At 35.2% G+C, this 26,258-nt stretch overlaps 1 protein-coding gene across 1 annotated transcript in view; it reads right to left on the minus strand.

Annotated features, from left to right (window-relative positions):
* Positions 1 to 26,018, minus strand: part of LOC149412777 (fatty acid synthase-like) — a 64,999-nt gene extending 38,981 nt beyond the window's left edge. Inside the window, exons 1-11 of the mRNA XM_089645412.1 lie at positions 25,845 to 26,018; positions 22,948 to 23,140; positions 18,414 to 18,534; positions 16,367 to 16,570; positions 14,847 to 15,127; positions 11,834 to 11,976; positions 10,691 to 10,899; positions 6,469 to 6,644; positions 5,658 to 5,814; positions 4,249 to 4,418; positions 2,893 to 3,044 (exon numbers count right to left, since the gene is read on the minus strand). Of these exons, the coding sequence (XP_089501538.1) occupies positions 2,893 to 3,044; positions 4,249 to 4,418; positions 5,658 to 5,814; positions 6,469 to 6,644; positions 10,691 to 10,899; positions 11,834 to 11,976; positions 14,847 to 15,127; positions 16,367 to 16,570; positions 18,414 to 18,534; positions 22,948 to 23,140; positions 25,845 to 26,018 (1,980 nt within the window). The remainder of the gene's footprint in view (positions 1 to 2,892; positions 3,045 to 4,248; positions 4,419 to 5,657; positions 5,815 to 6,468; positions 6,645 to 10,690; positions 10,900 to 11,833; positions 11,977 to 14,846; positions 15,128 to 16,366; positions 16,571 to 18,413; positions 18,535 to 22,947; positions 23,141 to 25,844) is intronic.
* Positions 26,019 to 26,258: the final 240 nt, after the last annotated feature.

Raw genomic sequence — 26,258 nt, forward strand, 5'->3', positions numbered from 1 at the left:
TAATAAATTGTAATTTTTAATTTGTCATTTCACGTCTTTGGATGTCCCGTTGTTATGAAATGAACTTTCTCAAAATTAAAACATTTAACCCCGCAATATTTATTTAAATCAAATACTTTGTATATTTATATATTTTCACATGGTAACCACATGGTTGCGTTCAAAGGGGGTGTTAACCACGAACGGGGGGAGGCGGGGCTAGGCCGCCAGTCTCCAGGTCCGAAGAAGGGCAGAACTCTCTTGGTTTCCAGCTTTCGATAGAACCGGTCGTTGTTTTGCTTTTCCTCTTGGAATTCGAGATTTGCTTTGCAAAACAGTTTTGAAAGTGTTTGCCACCAAAAAATTAAGTACTAGTATATTTCGAGTTAGTGTTTGCCGTTATCACCAGCCGGGTCCTACTGCTGCCACCCTGGAAGCCTACAGGAGTCCCGCCCTATGGTATCGTTCCAATTTTATTCTGTTTGTTTCTGTCTCTGCTTTCTTCCAATAAAGCATTTTTCATTATTTTAAACGTCCAAAAAGAGATTTAAGCTTTTCCTACACGTAGATTTAAGTGCTATAATATAAGTCTTCTTGAAGGCATTTTTGTAGCACAATACTTAGATTGTTTTATTTCCAAGATATCCCTTGTTCTATCAATCTATAGGAGGCGGCTGTTCTCTCTCTATTCAAACGAACTGAAGACACGAAACCCGCTTGAGCTAGCCTGGTAGTCGTGAATATTGTATATTTATAGCACACGGTTCGAAGCTGTTGAAACGTATTATCCAACACCGTGTATGCTGATATTATATTAAATTAATATAAGCCGCCAAAACAACAGTAGTTTTCAATAGAGTTCAATGAGAATGTTCCTGATTTGCTGATATATCAAATTTACTGGGTTGTAACCTAGTCGCCGATCTCATCACACTTTATCAAACGTTGAACACAAAAAAAATTACGCATCTGCATCAGCATCCGCATCTGCATCCTCGTCCACATCCGCTTCTTTTACGCAATATAAATACATTTAAGTTGTCCAGAGATGAATCGGATTATAATTTTCATTAGCGTTATTTATCATTGATTCAAAGTACGAAATAAATCAGCCACAGTAACAGAGGCGGTTTTCTCTAATCTGCGGATGTTCAGTGAACCCCCAAAGAATAAATACGCAAAACAAGACTCACTTGGATTATAATATTGTTAAAGTTTAACTACACTAGTCCACAGTAAAAAATCCGCCGGGATGAATAAACACCCCGTTAACAACTCCGCAGTAAAAAAAGCCACCATTTATAATGCGGTCCGGCTCGGTTTCCGAAACGAGCGAGGAAATCAAAAAACTTAAGGTATGTTTCATACAACGTTAGGTCTATTCCGAACGGTGCTAGAAGGTATAGGTAGGCCAAAGTTGTACTGGAAACCTATTACCGAACGTATTCGGGTGACAAATATATTTTCTCTGCGTCGCGTCAGTGGGATTCAAACATAGGCACTTACGCAGATATTCACACCCCTATATTAATATTACCTACATCGCAATATTAATTTCCGTTTTCAAAATTATTGTACAGATTCCCAAGCCACAAATATAGTAATCAGGTAGCTCCAGGAACAGCGTACTACTTTCAAGTACCGTCCGACTTGACCAGTGAGTTCTCTACCTTTACCTTAAAGCTTGGTAGCTCTCGACAACGGCCAACTCGTCCTGTAGGTTCTAGGATGTCTTAGGTACTGTAGTACCTTAGCTCTTAGTACTAGGTACTACAGTAGTACCTGGCACTGGCCAGCTGGAGCAGTGGCAGCGGCATATTTTGAATGTTATACCAGTACTAGAATTCTCTAGTGTAGTAGGCACTTGTTGATATTTGTTTACGATTACTAATGATAATAATGCTTCTTTTGTTTTTATTTTTTTCATACATTTGTTACTAAAATTTTGTTTATTTTTGTCTACCGGTCTCGAAACGTCCGTGTCATAAACTTTTCTTTTTTTGTTTAAATTTAATTTAATGTTGTTATTATTTTAAATTTACATATATGTATTTTTTTAAATGATATTATTGTAAAGCTGCACATCTTGATACAGGAATGCCCTAGTGAGATGTGCAGAGTATGCTTTTTATGTAAAAACTGTTTTTTGAATTAAATAAATAAATAAATTACTTTTAAACTTTATAAAACATGTGCTAATTCTAATTCTCATTGTGCTAATGTGAAAAATGTAAAAGAATTAACACATTTGAGTGACTCAATATATTCGATGAAGAAGAAAAACTGCTCACACAAGCCGATTTTCTTTCCTTTTTAAAATCACTTTAATGTTGAACTCCCAATGATCTAAACAACGATACAGTGCTATCGGTTGCTGATAAGTTACGGAACTTTTTAAATTAACTTCTGGTAACACAATATCTATGTAGAATAAAATTCTCTTTTTGTTGAAGTTCTACTTTAATATGTTGAATAATATTATTTTTCATTTTACAGAAAAAGTCAGAATAAACAAGTTCTGATATGCAGTTATTATTATCGCGACAACTATCGTATTATTGCGGAATCACATTTGTATATTCCCGTTATCCTTAGGCAGAATATGGGAAATAACTTATTTCAATTTATTTATCAATATATAATTATTTACGGTTTTTCCATTTTGCATTTTATTTTCGTGATGCTCATTAAGATGTTCGGTGTGTCACAAAAATTAACATATAAAAGCCCAGATGGGCGTGAAATTCTAAATAAATACTTAAATTATGCGTCACAGCTGTTTCGCTTTCTGAAGACTGAAAAAAATCAAATAAAAATGAAGTTGTACTAATTAAGTTTGATAAGAATCAGCAAAAGTTTTCTAATGCCAACTGGCTTATTTTCCATACACAATACTAATTAACGGCATATTACCTGCTGATATCCCAAGCCAACATCCACCATGGCTCCTTTGATTGATGACGCATTGAGACTGACCAAGCCCCTGGAGTAGGCAGTGAGAATCACCTGTTCTTGAGTAAGGCAACCATCGGCGTAGGCGCAACCTAACTCCCCCACTCCGTGTCCTGTAGGGAAATCAGGGTTAGTTAAAAACAAATTCAATTTGAACCCACACAGAGACCATCACAGAGGATATTCAGATTGATAGACTAGCTACTGGCTCAAACTAGCCCGTCAGAGAAAGGGGAACAAACCAAGTGCGAGGAGCGTCGAGGTGGCGTGACCTTCTCCCTTTCTGTAATTTGTAAATAAATCAAGATTACAGTAAACAGACAACTCGCATTTAAATATAACAATTTAGTGCATGAATATAAAAACCGATTTCGAATTACTAGTCTTTTTTACAATGGCGCCCAATATGCTGGTTGCGTAAAAAACTTAACTACTAATCCCAAATCGGGAGAAAAGTTCGGGCTCGTTTAAAAAATAGAATATTTTGTTACACTTTTTAGTTAGGCACTTACAAATGTGTTATAATTTACCCAACTCACTCATTTTTAGAGCGCTACGTAACCACGTTACGGTTTTTTAAGCGTTTTTAATGAACCTTCCAATCCTACGCGGTAAAGTCCCCCACCATGCCGCAAACTGTTGACTTACTTCAGCGAACTTTGCTTTTTTGCGCAGGTTTGGTTATTTCAATGTGCGCTCTTTGGCGGTCAATGTACGACTGATATCGTAGTTTATTCAAAGCATTCTCGAGCCCTCCTCGTGCCACAAATATGGTCATGTGGTTTGCCATCAGCTCGTCGAGATGATATCAGGATTTCATGTTAGGATAAGTATCAATTTGGATTTACAGAGAGAAAGAAGATATAAATTCGCAATATGTCATAAAATTATTTTTTGAGAATCGATTATTCCAAGAGATCCTTTATAACAGAACTTCCGTTCGGAACTCAAATCTGCATTTTTATTTCATAAAATTTGGAATACTAAAAATGTTTTTTAGCTGTATACAGGAGAATCCAGAAAAATAATTTCCCTCAAGGCCTACGTCTTATTTTGGATGCCATATGGAGGGTCCTTTAAACAAAATTCATATAAGTGAGGGAATGATCGACCACCAAAAGGGCTTCTCGTCAATAAGCCCGCAGTATATATAAAAAAAAATCAGTGACCTAAACCCAGGCGACTGGATACTACAACACTTCCTCCAGGCATAATGAAGGAAGACAACAGAGAACAGTCAGGTGTCTTAGTTGCATTAGTTGCGGAATCTCCAAGGGATGTTATGGGAATGATGGTATTGACGATGTGATAGCTTACCAATTATAAAATCTGGTTTGATTCCTATAGCTTCGAGGACGTCACATAGGCCAATCTGTATAGAAACTATGCCCACCATAGAATGGAGGATGTTGTCAAATACTTTAGGGCTAGGGTCCGTGATGATTTTGGTAATATCCAAACCCTTTGGTTTTAATATTCTGTGAACCCTGGAAACGAATTGTTTAAAACTGTCTGTAGTTATCACAAATTATTGAAAAATACTTACAGGGCAAGCATTATAATTTTGTTTATTAATTTAAACGCCCTGACTGGCTCCTACATGATACATATTTTATATGATTTAGTGCATAATGCAGTGACAACAAAAGGTTTTTATTATTAAATCCACAACAAAATAAATAGCCAAAAAATTAACATAAAACATGGTAAATTATTATGGCGTTATCGTGATGTATTTTTGGGATACTAGCCTCCCTCATTCTTTAGCCAATGTTTAAGACAGCTTTACAATGTCTATCATAATGGCAGATGTGTAGATTGTGGCGAAGTTTGTGTATAAGTATGTTGAAGCTATACCCTGTTGATTGTGGCAATTTTATTCGGGTTGGTATTTTAGTCTTCTTAATTAGGTATATTAATGTGGTTTTCGGCGCTCAGTTTTAGCGTAGTCGTCAAAAACCATATTTCAAGAACTATTAAGCTTAGCCCCGCCGTATCTATTAACATTAATGGGTTTATCATAGATTTCAATTGCCTCCCTAATTAGGAGTGTTCGATGTGTTTTGGGTCTTCCAAGGATTTGAGGAATAAATCCAAAGTAACGTGCTCGGCAATTGCCGATTTGTCAGAATGGCCGAAGTTGCACGAAATTTACCGAACTGTTTTGGCGTTTAGTTTTTTTTTTGCCTGTTAATTGCCTGGAAACGATACCTGTAAATCTATTTTACACTTCTTAACGAATCAGAATGTTCAACAAATGGATTCTTTATAAGCATTCAGGCTATAGATAACATAATCTGGAAAATGTTGAAGATAATTAACTGTGAAGAATTTTAACCCCTGTGTCCTTATTAAAAGTATGATTGGTGGAAATAAGATGATTGGAAAACTCTGAAAAATTATTGTTATTTAAACATCTTAAATGTTCTGTCTTTTCAGGATTTCGGGAATAAATCAAAAGTAACGTCCTCGGTAATTGCTGATTTGTCAGGATGGCCGAATTTGTACGCAACTGTTTTGGCGTTTAGTTTTATTTTTTGCCTTTTATCTGCCTGGACATTTGAAAGCTTTCAAAGTGGTGAAAATTTGGTTTGATCGTTATGAAATATCTGTTTATCTCTTTTAAACTTCTCAACGAATTAGAATTTTCAGCAAATGGATTCTTAATAGGCATTCAGGCTATAGATAACATAATCTGGAATATGTTGAAGATAATGACTATATACCTTTCGATGGCAGCCGCAAAAACGGGCAGGGCCATGAGGTAGGTGCCCATACCGGCCCACTGCGAGCCCATCCCACTGAAGACAAACCAGATGGGTCTCTTCTCTTCTGGATTATATTTGGCTTCCCTGGATACTTTCATAATCGGAGCGTGGGGCCCTGAAATATCAAAATAAGAAAGCACTTCATGAGTCAGGAGAAAACCAAATATATTTTACTCGCATAGGTATCGCAGTGCATGTTGATGCATTTATTTTATGCGGTTATATTGAAAAGAGTTTTAGCGTAAGAAAAAACACGCTGTAAAACTTTTCAAATAACCTCACTTCTTTCTTCCTCATAAAGTATTCTGTTTATATTAGCACCGATGTATTTTATCTATTGGTCCAGAGCATATTTTGATGTACTTGTTATTTTGCTGTCCGATGATTTTTTCGATTAAAAACATTAGATGTACCTAGCGTGTCACTTGAAATACCCTTAGCCTTGTTCAGACGAGCCGTAGCAAGTATCACGTGATCCGTTGCGACGTGTGACACGATAATCAGTGGTGACCTGTGATCTGTGATGGAATTTTTTTCTTTTCAATTGAAAAAAAAAGAACAAACACCAATATCGCTTCCACATTTATAACTGAAAATATGTTCTGGAATTGATTGTTAATCATTCCGGTATATGTTGATGCATCTCGCATATTGCTGCGCAATCGTACATAATAAGACTAATTCGTACAACCTTAAATGAGCTTGTTCGCATCATTCTAATTGCGTGACCTTTACTTATGCTGACAGTCGTTTAAACAATTTTACTTACTCAAGAGTGTGTACCCTCTATAGTCGTGTAAGGGGATAGGATAGTTGTAGATGGCATGAAGCAGCCCGATTTGCTCTACGTTTACCCCTTTGGATTCCACATCATTGAGAAAACTGTCCACCGCTGGTAAAGTTCTTCCCGACACACACACCAGGCGTGGGAGACTGTCAGCTGCACTTGGTCTATTGTTAATCTGTAAAACAGCGTGAATGTGTACAAAAGATAAAAATAATGGGAGATGTGGCATGGAAGTATGCCGACTGCCGGCGAGCTACGACCAAACTGCACCGGCCAGCAAAGTGGCGGAGCCAATCAACGAGCGCTGTTCTAATTCCTTTTAATTTTGACGAAGATGGCAACGGTAACGGCGTTTTATTTCAAGGAGTGAGATGTATGATATCGATAAGATTTTTCCTTTGGGGGAAGCAGTTTTTTTTAACTACCTACTATTATTTAGGATATATATTTATTTTGACCTGAAGTACTTCAACTTAGAAGGATACAACCACGAAGCATCCTGCCGGCCGCAGGGAGCTAGACTTGATGGCGGACTCTCCATATTTCTACAAAATTCTTTAGAATACAATGTGATTGATAACATGTGCGACTCTGATAACAACTTTCTATGTATTCATGTAAACAATCTCAATCTTAAAATAGGATTAGTGTATAAAAAACCAAATACTGTTTCCAAAGACTTCGTAGAGACACTTTCCTCTCAGCTAGAAACATATAAAAGAGGTATTATATTTGGAGACTTTAACATAAATCTGCTTGATCCAACTAATACACACACTCGTAAATACACAAATACAATTAGTTTTAATAATTAAACCATTTTGAACAAAATAAACACGCAACACTATCACAGAAAATACAAACACAATCATTGATCATATACTCACTGACATAAAACTAGAATACTCATTAACGAACTGTGATAATTCAATATCCGACCACAATACTCCTCGATGTAATTCAAACATATACTAAAAACACATCTATAAAGTCGTCCCGAAAATATACACATATTGATTTTGATAATCTAAAGAATCCATCCATCCATCCAAAATCCCTTTCATCTTAATATATATATATATTTTTTTTTTAATTTGCCGGAAACCGTGGCGTTTATTGCCATTACATTTTTAATATAACAAATATGAAAGTAACCCGCCTCACTAGAAGGTTTCTGTTCTGAGGCGGGTACATATATTTGTTTACACATACATTTTTTATACAAATATAGACATATATCAATATTTACATGTAGCATTCCATAAATAGTTACATTCATAATATGAATGACGACTCGGTATTAAACTATGACAATCTTGTAAACTACCTCACAAATAAAATTAGTTATAATATCATCACTAAAATTAACACAAAAAACATAAATAACCCAGACTGGAAAACCAAAGACCCTATAAAATTAATCAACAAAAGAAACATATTACACCCGAAACTAAAAAAACAACCAAAAAACACGTTATTGAAAACAGAATTCCTAGTAGTAAGAAATAATATTACCAAGAAAAAACGAAACTTAAAACAAACACACTACGGTGATCTTTTTAAAAAATGCGAAAATAACAGTAAAAAAACCTGGAAATTCATATACAACATCATACAGAACCAATCGAATACTTTTTGTAATAAATTAATCATTAACAACGAAATAATCACAAAAAACTTAGAGATATGCGACCACTTTAACAATTTCTTTTGTAACATTGGCTCCTCCTTAGCTAATAATATACACAACAAAATCACACACAATCTAGCCAATGAAATAAAATTAGTGCATGATAGCATGGAATCATTATATCTTCAACCTAATACGGAATTAGAAATAAGTAAAATAATAAAATCCTTAAAACTAAATGCAAGCGTTGGTTATGATACACTCAAATGTAAGATAGTTCTAAGTCTCTCCACAGAATTGGTTCCTATTTTATCAAAGTTAATTAATCAGTGTCTTAAAGAGGGAGCTTTTCCAGATAGTTGCAAAATTGTAAAGGTAATACCAATTCACAAAGGTGGGTCCAAAATGAATAACTCAAATTACAGACCCATTTCTATTTTACCAATCTTATGTAAAATCTTTGAACGAGTAATCTACGATAGATTAAACAACTTTCTTTAAAAAAATCGTTCTTATATAACTAACTAACTAACTAACCATCACACCGTTTCCCCGCAGGGATAGGCAGAGAGGACGGACCGCCAAACAACTCGGTTTTGGCACACACTCCTTGCCTCGTTCACATTCATACATCGTCTCATACATACTCTTCTATTGTTCTGGCCCGACTCAAGTATCTGATTCACTTGGTCATGCCATGTCTTCCTCGGGCGTCCCCGACTTCTGCTACCATTCACATTCGCATCGTATATTCTCCTTACACTCCTTTATTCGCTCATTCGCTCTACATGACCAAACCATCTAAGCGTCCCTTTTTTGATCTTACTCATTACGCTTACATCAGCCTTGCACTCTTTTAATATCTTTTTATATAAAAAAAAACAATATGGCTTTAGGAAAAAATCAAACACCCTTGCGGCAATAAATGACTTAATCGGTAAACTTAGAAGCAGCATTGATGGTGGAAATTATATTTTATCTATACTAATTGACCTTCAAAAAGCCTTCGATACATTAAGCCATGACATACTTCTCAAGAAACTCGAGAAAATTGGATAAGTTGGTCCTGCTCTTAATCTATTCAAATCATATCTTAGCAACAGAAAGCAATTCGTTAGCATCGATAATCAACATAGCAACCACCTACCAATAAACTACGGAGTTCCGCAAGGATCCATACTAAAACCACTTCTGTTCCAAATTTATATAAATGATATCTCCTAATTAGATTTAAACAGTGATATTTTTTATGCACTTTTCTACTGGGGTAAAGATTTAAACATCTTATTAGAAAATGCACAGAGTGACTTAGACAACATTAACAGTTGGCTCCAGTCAAATATCCTAACAATGAATGTTAAAAAAACAGGATACATGATTTTAAGCTGAACTCGTAAAATAATTCCTCCTCATTTACCCTTAAAAATTGAATATAAAAACCTGCAAATCCTGATACAGGAGATATATCTTGGGCTGTGCATTAATAAACAACTTTTAAACAGCATATTCAAGATATAAAAGATAAAATCACCCCCTTAATTAGTGTATTTAGCCGGATATCATATCTGTTACAAAATAAAATTAAAAAAACGGTCTATATTATAGCCTCGTACACTCACATTTAAACTACTTGATTGAAATGTGGGGAAATGCATGTGAAACATATATAAATGAACTACAGCTAACAATGTAATTTTCTTTTATCTAGAATAAAAAAAATATGTAAGAAAAAGCTGCAGCTACGCGTAAAAAAGGTCATTTCTTACAATTGGGCAATTTTAACTGATCTTCTTTTGTTACTAACTATTTATGAATAACTATATGATTATATCATATGTTTATGCATTTGCTTATAATTTGTATTTGCATTATGCTTATTTGAGCCCTTTGGTTCAGTAATTTAAATTTGAGACTTTTTTGGTGGTTTATGCTAGCGGCGGTAAGTATTATGTACATATATACCAGCATACAAAGTTAGCGAAAGACCAAATCAGCTAGATGATAATTCTCATGACAGCATATAATCGGTAATCTAATTAAACGGCTAAGTAGTCTGACCGTCTGTGTCTAGAATGGTGATTGAAAAATCCAAAAAGTGTAATAAACTATAAATAGAATAAATAACATAAAGTAAAAAAACGTTTGTGATCGGTGCTCCATCGGAAGTGTTGTGAGGCGCGCCTCAAAATAAACGCCACGCGATCATGTCAGCTACCTTTCATTTCGATTTCGTATGGCTTCTTCAACCCCCCCCTACCTACATGAAATCATCGATCGGAGGCGGACCTTATCTCTGCCTCACTTCGTTGTTTAGCTCTTCGGGCGGAAATCCACATGTGGTCAGCCGGTAAGATGAGTTAAAAAATACTATTAAGACTACCAGTCCTAGTGAAATACGAAAATATAAATGGGTGATATTCAAATCAAAGTTACCTTAAAGCTTATGCAATTGGCCATTCGGTCGTATTTGAACGGAAATGACTTTAATAGTGTTGTTTGGAAGTATGGATACGTGTATTTTTTTCCCTTTTTTCTTTTGTTGTCATTGAATGAAATAAATTTGATAAACATCACTTTACCTTCAGTTTGTGGAAGTTCCTGAGTAAGGCATGTCCGTTGGCTCCACCGATGCCGAAGCTGTTGATCCCGGCAAACCCCTTATTCCAGAGAGTCTTCTCAGTGACCACGCTCATGCGGCCTTCAACCAGCGCGGACACTTCCTTGCGGGGGCTCTTGTAGTGCAGATTGGGCGGGATGTAGCCAGTGCCGTAGGCTATGCACATCTATTTTGAGGGAAAACCATTTTAAGGGAAAACAATTTTGAGGGAAAATAGTTTTGACGAAACTTTTTTGAGAGAAATCTTTTATAAGGAAAATTGTTTGGAGGGAAAATGGTTTTGAGGTAAAGTTACAGAGAGGGAAAATAAAATTTTTTAAGAAAACTAAACTAAACTAAAAGGCGCCACTATTTTGAGAGATGACTATACTGAGGAAAAACTATGCTGATAGAAATCTATACTAAGAGAAACTAAAGTGATGAAAACCATACTGAGGGAAAATAACATTGTTGGGAAACTCCATCGAGGAATAGTGAAGAGAGGAAAAACTAACGTGGTATAAGAATATGTTGAGGAAAAATTGTAAATACTAAAATTAATTAAAAGCTGTACCGTACAATTCAGCTATTGAAAGAAATCTTATTGAACTTAAGCTACGTATTGACGTGATTAACTTTTGAGTGGGAACTGAATTATTTTAACAGATGATTTTCATAATTTTACAAGGATGGAGTGAGAGAGATTTTTTAGCAGCTTTTTCCAGATTTACGCAAAAAAACGCTAAAACACAGCGGATAAAGAGTAGTGTTTGAGGACCTCCTTAGTCGAAGGGTAAGGCTCTCGATCAGGAAGGTCGACGTCGCGGGTTCAATTCCCGGAATGCGCAAGTAAATTTTATTAAATTAATTTGTGCTGTTTTATAGTTTACTTATTTAAAATAATATATAGTATATTTGCGGCACGTTCCAGAGTGGAACATACTCTCAGATCAGAATCTCTCCAGTGTTTGGTCACTTAATCTGAATAGCCAGGTACGTCCCAACCTTCCTCTCCCCCATCTCCTTCCTCTCCCTACTACCTTCAGCCTCACAACATACCTGGATTGGGGATGCCGTAGTCTCACTGGCTCTAGATGGTTTGGAGTAGATGGGTCTCTTACCTTGGCTAGTGCACAAAAGCCAGACGCCGCCTCACTGTGTCCCAAGTTGGACTTCACAGATCCAATCCTCAGAGGTCCAACTCTGTCAGTACAGAAAAATTCATCCAGCGTAGATAATTCCTCCGGATCTCCAACCTTTGTGCCTGTTATGGTAAAACATGCCAATGAATGCACAAATTTATGTTGTAAAAAAATTCTTTCTCCATATTTTTAATTTTTTGTACCGCCTTAAATTTACAACCCACTGGAACCTACACGACCGCAAAGAAGATGATAATCTGAGATAAGATCTTTTAAATTTAATTGTTTCCATTATCTAAAAACTACATTTATTTTATTTCCGTCGGATTTTACCTATTACAGGCAGCTACAGAACACTTGAATTATTGATTTAGGGCTCCGGTAGGCATGCTTTTAGGAATGAACGATCGATTATTGTTTTGAGACATAAATTGTTGACATATACCAATAATTGTCAACACATTGCGCCTACGTGCAATAATAGATTCTCCTTTAATATATGAAATGTATTCACTTAACACAGTTTGAACTCACGAATTAAGAAGTGGGGAAGACAAAAAAAGAATAACACGCGTAGTAAACGAAGATCACAGCTAAAAACAAAGTAAAATATTTTTATTCAATAAGGATTAAAGCCATAAAAAGGTGTTTTAATGTACTTTTAAGGGCACATATTGTAGGTACCTTGTAAATAAATTTATCCATTGCCCTTTGGAGGAAATTCTCAGCCAATTTGATTAATTGATTTGGATATTCAAGAAAAAAGAAGAAGAGGCAAGAATAAGCAAGAAGATACAAGAAAAGCCAATAAGAAGAAATAACAGGCATTGAGAAGTAAGAAGAATCAAGAAAAGGCAGGAAGAGGCTAGAAAATGCACGGAAGAGAGAAGAAAGGCCACGGCAATACATACTTATCAAAATGAAGCAAGAAGATGCCTGCATATACTAGAAAAGCTAAGAAGAAGCAAAAAGAAACAAGAAGAAGAAGAAGAGGCAACTTCAAATCAGAAAACACAAGAAGAGGCTAACAGATGAAATAAGATATAAGCAGAGACTAGGAGAGCCAAGAAGAGTCAAGAATAAGCAAAGACCAAGAAAAAATACAAAAGAAGCAAGATAAAAAAAGAAAATGAAAACAAAACAAGAGGCTAATAGAAGCAATAAGAAAGAGACTAGGATATCGTGAATTAGTCAAGAAAAAGCCAAGAAGACTCAAGTCAACGAAGGAATAGGCACGAAAACATCAGAAAAAGCAGTTAAATTACAGAAGAGAGAAGCAGGAAATATGAACAAGTGGAAAGCAAAAAAGAATCGGGAAGCAAGAATACGTTATATACAATACGTTCCAGTATTGGTTTGTTAGATTATCATGCATACCGGTCGAAAGAAGAGGCAATAAGAGGTAAGAAGAGACAAGAACAGGCAATAAAAAATAAGAAAATACAAGAAAACACAAGGATCAAGAAGAAGCATGAAGCAGGAATAACTTATTTACAACTTTCCTTTAAATCTATAAATTATCGAAAGTAAAATTTATGAATTTCAGAGTAATTTATAGAACTATCCAAAGCTACCATAGGAGTCCATTTCTGTAATAATATATATTTTTTTCTGTAATAGTTATGCATTTTTTGTTATTTATTACAATATTTTATATTTACTTACTTACATAACTTTATGGAATTGACCTAGAATTCCCCCACCAAACACACGAGCCTTGTCTCTTTATGGTGCGGAAAGGCTTTATTTTATTTTTCCTTATAAAAATGCATAACATGTACAAATTGTTAATCTATTGTAAAAAATCCAAATATTAAATGATAAAAAATAAAAAAATCTTGTCGCCTTGCAACGAACATTGAATACTGCACCCAATCTAAAAATGTGTTTTTTGCGCAATTTTTTGCAGATAACCTTCCGCATGTCTGCTCAAAGCACTTGAAGAGATAAACCAATATTAATTGTGTTGTAGACATGTCCGTGTGTCTCAAATTGACAATTCCATCTTAGTGCGGGTTGAAATTGATCAAACATCTACAAAACTTGAAATTCTTTCTTCAAAAGATAACAGATCAATTTCATTGGCCTGCCTAGGAACACTTCTAGGAAATATCTTCTTTTCAGCGGCCAAAGGAACTCCCTAAAAAACCACGTTTAGTCCACGTTAGTCCCTATTCGTTTTATAGAAATAAAAGACAGATATAGTTTGTAAGATATAATGCCCTACCAACTATAAATAATAGTAATAATTGGACTACCTAATGACGTAGAATTTTGTACATAAGTAAATTTATTCTCTTCCCTGTGTACATCTAAACTTCCTTTAGAAATAAGTCCGTTGTCTTTTCGGTGTCCTTCTGTACTAATAATAACTTAGCCAAACCTTTAATTAATTGTATCGATAAAGAAAATACATTAAGCCACTCTGGCATCTACAAACACAATTGCAACGATTGCCCGGGAATCTTTTTATTCTAATAAAATAATAAATTGGGTGTTAAAAATAAAATAGGAATAGATATTAATAATTTGGAAGCATTCAAAATATCTAAATCGAATAAAATAAAAATGATTTTCCACTTTTAAATAAACAATTGAAATTAACCGACAGTCCAATTTTAAAGTTGTATCCTTTATCTCTGTGTAACCCCTTCCCTTCCCTACCCTTCTACCTATCCCTCCACAAGTCTGTATTTGATGCGCTCCTATTTTATATATTAGCTATATTTTACTTTTGTTTACTTTGTAATTGTCCACTGTATTTTAATTTAGTTTATATTTCCATTGTCCTGAAGAATGTTGAGTGCACCCGAAACCGGTCGACCTATATAACTGAATAAAATGATTTAAAACAATTTTTTTTTTCATTTATAAAAGATAGACCTTCCCGTAAGGGCGAGGGAACAAACAGATTTGCGCGGAGCCGGGTAAGTGGCATGGGTGTATCATTATATTTTTACATTCGAAGAAACTAAATAAAATTTTACGTTACCTGTTCCATGGGCCTCAATAAACTCAATTTCAGTTGGATTGATTTCACACTCCTGATAGAACTCCCTCAGTAACATTCTCTGGCCGATCTTCCCTGGATACGTTAGACCTTGTTCCTTGTGTCCGTCAGAGTTGGTTTTAGAGTGAACGACTTGCGCATAGACCCTACGCGCATTTTTCGCCTTTTGCAGGAAGATAACTGCAGAGGTTTCGGACCTGACGTAGCCATCGCCATCGTTGTCAAAGCTGCGGCATTTTCCTTCGGATGACATTACTCCTAACCTAAAAGATTAATAAACAGTTTTTGTAAAGTTGAATCATACAGAAATAAAATCATCTTGAAGACCATCAAATTGCGTGGTTCGCAAAGACTGCGGTGGGATGGACATGTTGAAAGAATGATGACAAGATGAATAGCAACCAAGCAAAATATATTATTCTGCAACAATAATTCCAGGGCTAACTGCCGCATACTTGCACCTACTTCTCGCCTTCATACACTTGAAAACAAATCACCAATCAAACCAACATTACCCGTATTTAAGAAATACCTGAATTAAATTTTTATGTAACATAATATTTAGGAGCATCGAGCAATTGCACATATTTCTACATTCTTATAATGTTCACTTGTAAATTAGGTATTATTACATACATTTAAATATAACTTTACATCTAACATGAACAATGTTCAATTTTAAAAGTTTTTCCTTTTTTTATTAGGTAAAATATCAAAAATCTCTCGTCGTCTCTGTATCATGAAGTAAATCATGTAAAATATAAAATCACATGAAAGGCCGTCAAGGCGGTTATAATTAATAAATAAATAGATGATATGATACTGAAAATCACGTAAGTACAATTGAGTTCTCCTGCGGAAGTGAACCAGACCCAGATCGAGGAAGAAACGGAAATTACTTGGAGCATTTGAGCAGATTAGGAAGGCCTCAGGACTGGCTATGGAGATCGGAGCGAGTGAAAAGCATTTGTGAAAGAGGCAAAAAAACAGCCCTGAGATGTAACGCTATGATGATATTTATATGATTACTAGCAACTATGAGAACCAGGGCGTGTCAGTAGCGTGGAATTTACGTTCCTCCTTGGTCATTCAAATAAGTTTTGGTATTAGTTATCTTCAAGTAATACTTTTGGGGACGTCCGCTAGGTACCGTGGCAAATCGGAAATAAGGAGAATACTCCACGTTGATTTTAATCGTAATAAAGTAGGTAAGTTGGCAAAAGATAATTTCGCAAGTACGAATAAAAATAGTAATAATTCAAATACAATACAAAAAATATTCACAAAATTTAGAACATAACAGTGTTTAATATTCAACATATAAATGTTCAGCTTTTAGCAAAAAAGTAGCCTTGTAAAAAATCAATAAAAAATTGTACCCTATATACAGCACAATTGCAAATAATGTAATACGGATTTTACGTCAAATATGCTTAATAAGAGGGTCATACGTCAAGAGTGATATACTAGCATGTTTTTATAAGGATGGAAGTATATTTTACTTGGTGAACTGAAGCGTCAAGCGCGGATTGAGACAGAGATTCGTTCCAGCAATTATGGCAGCCTCACAGTGTCCATCTCTGATAGCTTTGTAGGCGTGGTCCAGGGCGTACAGCGAGCTAGAGCAAGCGGTGTCCAAGGTGTATGAAGGACCAGTTATTCCCAGCCAGCTGGAGATGCGGTTGGCTAACATGCTTCGGGAAGATCTACATTACATCGTAAAAAATTAATATTACTGTAAATAATTGTTTCATTTACTAGTTACACCAATTCTTTCGGCTTTGGTGATACTGGCGGTTAGCTTTTCGGCCGCCAGCCGAAATCTTAAGAGATATGGCCTTGTTAAAATTCCCTGTGGTTTCATGCTTAGTGCTCCGTAATTATATTCAAATTTTAATTGTGTAGCTTTTATGTTAATGAATTTGTAAAACCAAGTATCCACTAGAGGACAAATGTCCCCCTACATGAAGTGTAATAAAAGTTTCAACACCTGTGTTCTTTCTCGGGTATATGAATAAAAAAATAAATATCTCTTGATTTTGTGAAACCAATATGCTCTTATTTTGCGTATCGCTTGTGAAAAAAATTCCTCACAGCATTTATTTTTACTTTTTACAGGGATCCATCCACTGGAATGTACAAAAGTAATGTCTCGCGGCTTTGTCCAAGATTTTTCGTTCAGCATGCGCGATAGTATGTAGCGCGACATGTGCCGTACATATTTTAATAAAAAAAACTCTGCTAATAAGGCCGACCAATAAGGAAGTTGAGTGAAAAATATTTTGACTTATAAAAAATATGTTCATGTAGATCAAAAAATATCTATTCTATTTAGAATATATTTATATAAATATATATTATTATTCTTAGAATTAGTTAAACGTTCTTGAAAAAGCATTAAATAGCAATAAACTGAATACGCTCCACGATTGGTCGAAAGAATTCTGACGTCACATGTGTCGTGGCTTGTACGTACCGCAATGTATCACCGCAATGTCTATGGTGCATCTCTTTCTATTACATGAGAGATGGTCCGTTTAGATGAGAGAGGTGTATAGGCCAAACGTTTATTTGGGCCAAATCACAGCCGGTCGTGGAGTAAAAGCTTCCAAGTAAGTATATCAAATTATTAATTGTACTCATTTGTACGTTACAATAAATATAATACATTTTTAAAGTATAATAATCATTGCGTATCTACCCATCTGACATTTCGCCATAACCACTAGTTTTTTGCAGGTATATTTATTGATTTCGCATGACATGATAATTATTCTCTATTATTATTATTATAATGTGGTGATGGATTTTAAATATTTCATCTTTTGTTTAATATATAATAAGGCACTGCTGAAAACCAGCTGCATTCCCGGAGAAACCCCTTTGTCAATAGGATCTATGTGAAAAAAATAGCTCCCATCTATTGTCAAATATTTATGTAGGTATTTGTTGTTATTATTATATAAAATGGATTTCTAAAGATACAAATTCGTAAAGTGCTTTATAATAATATGTTGTTTATTGCATCGCTTAGAAGTTTTTATTATTAAACATGTCACATTACATGTGATTACACTTCAGGCCTCCGCGCAGAAAAGTCTCACAGTGAACTGGGCTGTAAACCGTTATTTTACTTTTGGTCTTACTTTACTGCGCGGCGGTCAACAAATAGCGTCTTCAATACCGTGCGGGCGGGAGAAGCAAATATTCTAACTTAAAATATTAATTTAACTATGAAATCTTAATCCATTTTCTTTTTTTTTAATAACATCAATTCTAATAGACGGTAAACATTAGTAAAAAAATTACTGGAATTCCTTATTGAAGAATTAATTTTTTTTCCATTCAAAATGTTTAAGCGACGTGGTTCTCACAGTTTGAATGACGTCACACCCACACCCCGCCTCTTACCGCTATCTGCAGGCTCTCGAATTCAAAACATAAATAAACAATCAACACATTTGCGTCAATATTTATACGTTACAATGTGCCGCGACAAGTGCAAATAAAATCATAGATTTAATATCACTTTTATAAAATTTCACTTACCCAAAAACACCATATCCATTAGGTTCTAAATACTCATAGATCATCTTAAGTTCAGTTTCCGAATAACTGGCTGCTACGAATACGCCAGTGTTTGTGTTTCTCAGCTCACACGGATTTACACCTGCCAAAATATTGATAAATATATAGTTATTAACTAAGGTAGGAAAGAATTATATTTTTCTCTTGGTACAGTGATGGCAAAACTGTAGTTTATGTCATTTTTAAAGTTGTCTCACTTTATACAATATAAAAACATAGTTCCTTCCGTCATATCACAAAAATAAAAAAAATTTCAGTTACAATATGCAATCTTAATCATTTTTATTTTTTTTCAAAATTGCGCAGTAATCAAAATCATAACTTTTTAGTGTCTCTAAATAGTATAACACAAAGTCGGTATCCGCGTCTGTCTATCGCATGGATTTTTCTGAACTATGTAAAAGAGTTTGATAGGGTTTTCGCGATCATTTAGAGAATTTCTTTCGAAAGGTTAATATATACACGGTGTCCGGAAACTCGTAGTACAAGCGGGAAACTGGAGAATCTACACCACATGGGGAACCCAAAAAAACATAAAGTTTTTTGATTTGAGCATTTTCAAAAAAAAAAAAAAAAACCAAAAAAAAATATTTTTCGGCTATTTTAGGGTTAAAGTTTTTTCTGGTGTTTAGGGTTGAATAACAGATGTTTTAACCCTGCAGAGCAGAAACATTTTATGATTACACCGGGTTAAATTTTTTTTTTTTAACTTTATTTATTTTCATTTCTTTACACATATTATACATATTAATAGATAATATAAAATAACATAATATATAATACCAAATAGTTTACAAAAGAAATGAAAACCCACTAAGGCACTGACTGCCTGAGTGTGGGTAATATAAAACGATTACTATATTTCAAGTACCTAAAGTATAATATACATTAGTAGAAAAAGTTTTTTTTTTGTTTATAGTTATTATAAAAAGTAAAGAGAAAAACATTATGTACAATAATTTATAAAGTTTCAGCAAGTGAGTTGTAGAAAGGATAAATAAATTTATAGTAAAAGCGTTTCAATATCTGCGTCAATCAGCCATAATTTTACCTCTTTAATATATTCTATCTTTTTGTTTATCATTTGAGTTTGTAGTGGTAGAAGGTTAAATGTACGAGGACCAATGAAACTGCTATGCGTCTGCATTAATTTAGTATTGGTTTGGGGGGTGTAAAATATATTATTTGTTCTTTTGCTCATTCTGTTTTCATTTATTTTGAAATTGTTTTTGTTTTTAAATAGATATTTCATAGTTTGTAATATAAATAATTTACGAATGAAGGGTGATTTCAAAATAAGGCTTCAAATCCGAGTTTCTTCATTTGTTTTACTTTCAAATAGTTTTAATTAGTTGGGTACTTTGATCTTCAGTAATAATTTATAAGAATTTGATTAAAAAAAAAAAAAAAAAAAATCAACTTCAAACTCGATTTACTCGATAACGAAAGCTCAAATAAAAAAAAAATACTACAAAATCGACTCCAAATGTGATGTAGATTCACCAGTTTCCCGCTTGTACTACGAGTTTCCGGACACCCTGTATAAAACGTGAATATTATATTTATTGAAATTAGAGAAAAGTCGAGCAACGCCGGGTACATGTTAACGAATTAAAAATAACAAAGAAACGTGACATTTCATAGAAAATACTTCAAATTTTAATAATTAAGTAATTAAATTAATTAAAAACGAAAAAAAAATATTTTTTTTTTTACAGTTTTGACATACAGAAATTTTGAAAAAATATATTATAAAAATATACTATTAAAAATACGGAATTCTATACCAGACTGCGTATCCGCCATACATGACTGCATCAAAATGACACAAAAACACATTCGGACTAAGAAACTAAATTTTGTTTTCCAAATATACTCCACAGCATCCTCCCCTCAGATATAAAACGAATAGAAAAGTTTAATGAGTACAATTGAAGATTTAAAAACTGGCTTTAAGAGGTCTAGAGGAATAAACTCTATAAATGAACTAAAAACCACATAGAAAACAGTGAGGACTAAGAAATTCCATTGATATTTTTTTATGTTCACATGTTTTATAAAGTCGCCAATAAAGAAAAATATTGGTAATAATTTTAACCCTTCAGGCATCGGAAGGACATTACTAACCACAAACATCATATTCCATTAGAGCCTCTGAAGGACAGATTTGACCGGGGCGTCAATACATTATAAAAGTATTTTTATCTTTTATTCTATAATGCGTAGATATGTGATAATATATGTTCGTCATTGGAAAGATAAATAATTATTATTCATATTTAAAAAAAAAATTAAAAGAAAGACAAATATTCCCGGGTTACGAGTAACCTGACAATATTTGAAAATCTCCTACTACCACCACAGTAAGCTGAAAATGTTGCTTGTGTTGTGATGGAGGACTTAGCCAGCCGAGGAATTGAACACACTACGCCTGGGTGGACCCAAACGCGATGTCAACTCGGCCACCGATCGGTGGCCGAGTTGACATTGCGGTGGTATTATATTTTATACATTATTACACGGATAAAAATTTAAAAAATTGTCAAAGTGCATGATTACAAATTGGCGGCATTTTTTCATTGACGGTTGAAAGTCAAAAAATTATTTATATATTTTTCATTGCATAAACGGCATAAAAAGTGAAATGACAGTTTTACTACTAATTACCTACACAAAAGGAATATGTTTTAAAAATATCGAAGTTTTTCAAAATTATGGACGTTCCGAGTCAAAATGTCCTGGTAAGTTTTTTTGTTAACATTTTCATGTTTGATATTGAAAAAAAAATTGTTTAGAAAGATCAATGTTTTTTTCAAATGCAAATATTTCAAAGATAATTTAATCTAGTTTCCATTTAAGTATTTTTTTAACGACAAATTCAAAAATAAGTAATATGTAGCTGTACCGGACGTTGTACACCGACTTAAATTAATTTGCATAAATTTGAATTTACGCAGAGGTAGTTCCTTTACAAACTCACCTCTGCGCATCTTCGAATTTATGCAACAAATTCCCTCTCTAAAACTTGTATAAAAAACTGTAAATCTTATCTGCTGATTAATAAATAAAACCACGGGGTCAAGCAGTCATCATTATAGACAAAAAACAAAGGCTTGACCCCCCCAATACCCTCTTATAAATTAAAATACCTATCATAATAAATTTGTACAAAACATGGAAGACTTGCATGAAATTTGAAATTATGCAAACGCAGTCTCCTTTACAAAACTCGCCGTTTGCACAAAATCGAATATTGTGCAAGGCTTCCCTTTAAATATCAATTCCCTTTATAATATGTAAATTTGTGCACACTCACAAAATGTCTAAAAATAAAAATGTCCCGGGCAGGCGGATTAAAGAAACAGTCAGGGGACCCAGTCAAATTTGTCGCCTATCGAGTTGCGCAACAACGGCGCTCTGCCCTGTGAAAATTCCGGGAACCCAAAATAATTCTCTGAATTTCTCGCTAACAAAGGGAGAGCTAAGCCCGTTGGTCCTTTAAAAGGCAGAAAACTTGCGCAATTCGGCAGAGATCCAGCACCCTTCGCCCCGAGAACATCTCTCCTGGACTGCCCCTGACTGCCTCTTCAAGCCTCTTCTGCTCTGGGACCTTCACTTCAACCTGGCCTTCTTCTTTCTCCCGGCTCCCTGGTGCTCATCAAGAAGAAACATTTGCAATAGTTGAAATTGCCCTTTTTTCACATTCTCCCTCCTCCTTCTTCCAAGGCGTCGAAGCGGCCAGCCGGCCACTCCCGCTATATCGTCTGTGCGGCCGGCGACTACAGTGCCGTCCCCTACAGTAGCACATTTAAGATACCTCGGGAGCATTCCAAAATTCCAAAAAAATTTACCATGTCGTTGGGACTTGTTGGTAAAAATATTTAAATTCTGAAGGGTTTAGGTGTTTTTTTATCCATTTATAGTAATTTAATTGATTAGCCCCAACTAATATGAGAAATTTGTTGAAAAGGAGGATACGTTTTTTTTCTTCTTTAAATTGTATGTTACAATAAAATCATAAGTTGCTCATCTCACAGGGAATTCATGTGTCGAAATTTGCAGGATCAAAAATATAGTAAATAATAACAAACATATTAAACAAAAACAAATCAAAAACCTTCGAAATCATTACAAAAATAAAAACTTTCACCACAGTTTTTAAAATTAAAATACAGCTTGGCAGTACGTTAACAACAGCAAAATTAAACTGATAATATGATAAATAACTCTTCTTCCATCCACAAGCTAAGGCTTTTAATGGAAGACCAGTAAAATTATAATAGAAAAAATGTAACTAATAAAATTATAATAAAAAAAATATATATATATTTAAGTATTACAAAAAAAAAAAAAATTGTAAATACTAACAGGTAAGTAATAAGTGGGTTTTGAAGCCACTATAAAATAAGAATTATGCGGATTACAATGCATCGTTTTGTCATGAGCGTATGACCATGGTAGTACCGATTTAATAATGCATTTTAAACTTTCATACCAGCATCGATGAGGGCTTCGTATGTTTTTTCTAATAACATTCTAGACATGGGGTCTAGGGCGTTTGCCAATCTCCGCGAGACGCCAAAGAACTCTGCATCAAATTTGTTTATTTCTCGAAGTTTTCCACTTCTGGTAGGGATGTCCAAATGAAAACATTTATATCGTCTGTCGTCATCAGATATCATATCCACCTAGGTGGGGCAAAAAATCAATTAGTTCGTACATAATGATTAAGTTTTCTAAGGACGGGTTACGACCTACACAGAATTTGAAAAATTCATTAAATTTCAGGGTTACTCTTGTTATGTTTTATCCGAGTACTGTGAAACAACTGGTTCATTATATAAACAGTAACAGAACTAAAAGTTTCACAGAACTTAATTTAAACTTTGAAATTTGATGAATTGATTGAAATTTGAGCACAATTGCGAAAAAAGAGCCACTCCCCTTAGCTAGACAATTTCTGGGTGAAATCAGCTACTCGCCTTGGCTGGACAATTGCTGGGTGAAATGAGCTATTCCCCTTGGCTAGACAGTTACTAGGTGAAATGAGCTACTCGCTTTTACTAGACAATTGCTGGGTGAAATGAGCTATTCCCCTTGGCTAGACAGTCACTAGGTGAAATGAGCTACTCGCCTTTACTAGACAATTGCTGGGTGAAATGAGCTATTCTCCTTGGCTAGACAATTGCTAGGTGATATGAGCTACTCCCCGTGGCTAGACAGTTGCTGGGTGAAATGAGCAACTCGCCATGTCCAATTATTTAATATTGGAAAGGAGATTTTCACTTCACCAAACAAATAATTGGATGTAATGTAAGGGATACTCATTTTTCAAAATAATTTTATGGAAGAAATAAGCTACATACTGACCTTTTTGAAGCATTTGCAGAGCAAAATGAGATACTCACCCAATTAAGCACCTTTTGTATGAAATGAGCTACTCACCTCGTTAAAACACCTTCTGTGTGAACTGAGATATTCACCAGGTTAAATCATCTTCTGTGTAAAACGAGCTACTCACCTCGTTGAAGCACCTTCTGAGTGAACTGAGATATTCACCAGGTTGTTTATGTGATTTCACCTTCTGTGTGAAATGAGCTACTCACCTCGTTAAAGCACCTTCTGTGTGAAATGAGCTACTCACCTTGTTAAATCACCTCCTGTGTGAACTGAGATATTCACCAGGTTAAATCACCTTCTGTGCAAACTGAGATATTCACCAGGTTAAATCATCTTCTGTGTAAAATGAGCTACTCACCTTGTTAAAGCACCTTCTGTGTGAACTAAGATATTTACCAGGTTAAATCACCTTCTGTGTGAACTGAGATATTCACCAGGTTAAATCATCTTCTGTGTAAAATGAGCTACTCACCTCGTTGAAGCACTTTCTGAGTGAATTGAGATATTCACCACTTTAAATCACCTTATGTGTGAAATGAGCTACTCACCTTGTTAAAGCACCTTCTGTGTGAACTGAGATATTCACCAGGTTAAATCACCTTCTATGTGAAATGAGCTACTCACCTCGTTAAAGAACTTTCTGTCCGAACTGAGATATTCACCAGGTTAAATCACCTTCTGTGTGAAATGAGCTACTCACCTCGTTAAAGCACCTTCTGTGTGAAATGAGCTTCTCACCTTGTTAAAGCACCTTCTGTGTGAACTTAGATATTCACCAGGTTAAATCACCTTCTGTGTGAAATGAGCTACTCACCTCGTTAAAGAACCTTCTGTCTGAACTGAGATATTCACCAGTGTTATGAAACAATATTTCTTAACTATGGAAATGGATTAAATGGGGACTTATTGGGAAATTGATTCAATACAGGCAACACAAAGATGGGCGGAAAAAAGGAAAGGCGGGCCGTTTCCGGGGTCACTCTTGTGACGGTTTTGCAGGACACCGGAACGGTGATGACAGTCTTGGGTTTAATTTTAAAGTAGCCTAGAGTTATGGGGTGTACTATTTTATGATTCGATATAATATTTTCCCTGATGGGTATGCGAATGAAACATTTGTGTGATTATCTAACCTTTTGGCATTCGAGTTTACGTGATAAAACGTAATGGCGTCGTAAGCCGCGTGTCGGTACACTTCAAATCTGAGAGTTTCACGTCCATCTCTGTGTTGTTCATGAAGCAATTCTCATGTTCACCTTTTTCTACTTCCTGGGAGTTGTTACATAACATTCGGTGCCGAATAATCCGGATGGCTGAAACCTGGGCTGATTCGGCTTGGAACTCATCACGGAAACCATCTCGCGGCCTACCATTTCCCAAGGGCGCTGTGGTCCGCTTGGAGGTGGCCAACCTTACCTCGGGACGTACGGATGCGTTCCATCTTCATCACAGGCTTCTCACGGACCTCGACGATAGAACTCGTCATCGCCAGTATCTTTCACCTTCATTGCCAGGCCTACGATTGATATAGCTAGCTAGATTAACAAAATGGTCGATCTCGGGTGACTCGTTTACAATCCAATTATGTAATACTCAAAATATAACTTATTTTCTTGGGATCAATTTTAAACCATTTTACTACAAACCTATTCCTCTTCTACACAGTGCCCGAATGATATTCACAACAGTGCCTACCTCCCGAGTATGGAGTCATCTACCTTGCTACCCTGAGCTGGTGACTCGTCCGACAAACAAAGCCCGATTGATAAATCAGGTTTTGGCGCATTAATTTTTAGGAAAGTCTCTTGGATGAGTCGTCACCATATAAACCGCCGTAACACCAGGTTAAATCACCTTCTGTATGAAATGAGCTACTCACCTTGTAAAAGAACCTTCTGTCCGAAGTGAGATATTCACCAGGTTAAAGAACTTTCTGTGTGAAATGAGATATTTACCAGGTTAAAGCACTTTTGTGTGAAGAGAGCTACTCACCTTGCCAAAGAGATTATCCCTCAGCTCAATGATATTGGCCGAGTTCGGGAAGTACCCTGCCACACCGGAGATGCAGATCTCTTCGCCTGCCGGTGGATGGGACAGGCGATATCCTGGAGAAGTCTCTCGCTGGTAAATTTTCCCTGAGCCACGCGTTTGAAATTTCGAAGCCATCTGGAAAGCGTTATCATTACAAAATGTATTCTTATTCTTCTTTGAATTGTCGGGTTAGGTTAGGAATTTTTTTTAAAAATCTTTTATCTATTAAACTTTATATTCTTCTTCTTCTTTGAATGGTTAAAGAGTTAATAGTGATTAGGACAGTTATCTTAAGATTCTTTAGCAATTCAATAGCCTACAACGTTGAATCACGCTGTATCGATGCGCCACCCGGAGATTGGTAAAATGGACACT

This window comes from Hesperophylax consimilis, chromosome 22 (assembly GCF_061612785.1).
Source record: "Hesperophylax consimilis isolate HC1 chromosome 22, BYU_Hcon_1.0, whole genome shotgun sequence".
Classification (NCBI taxonomy): domain Eukaryota; kingdom Metazoa; phylum Arthropoda; class Insecta; order Trichoptera; family Limnephilidae; genus Hesperophylax; species Hesperophylax consimilis.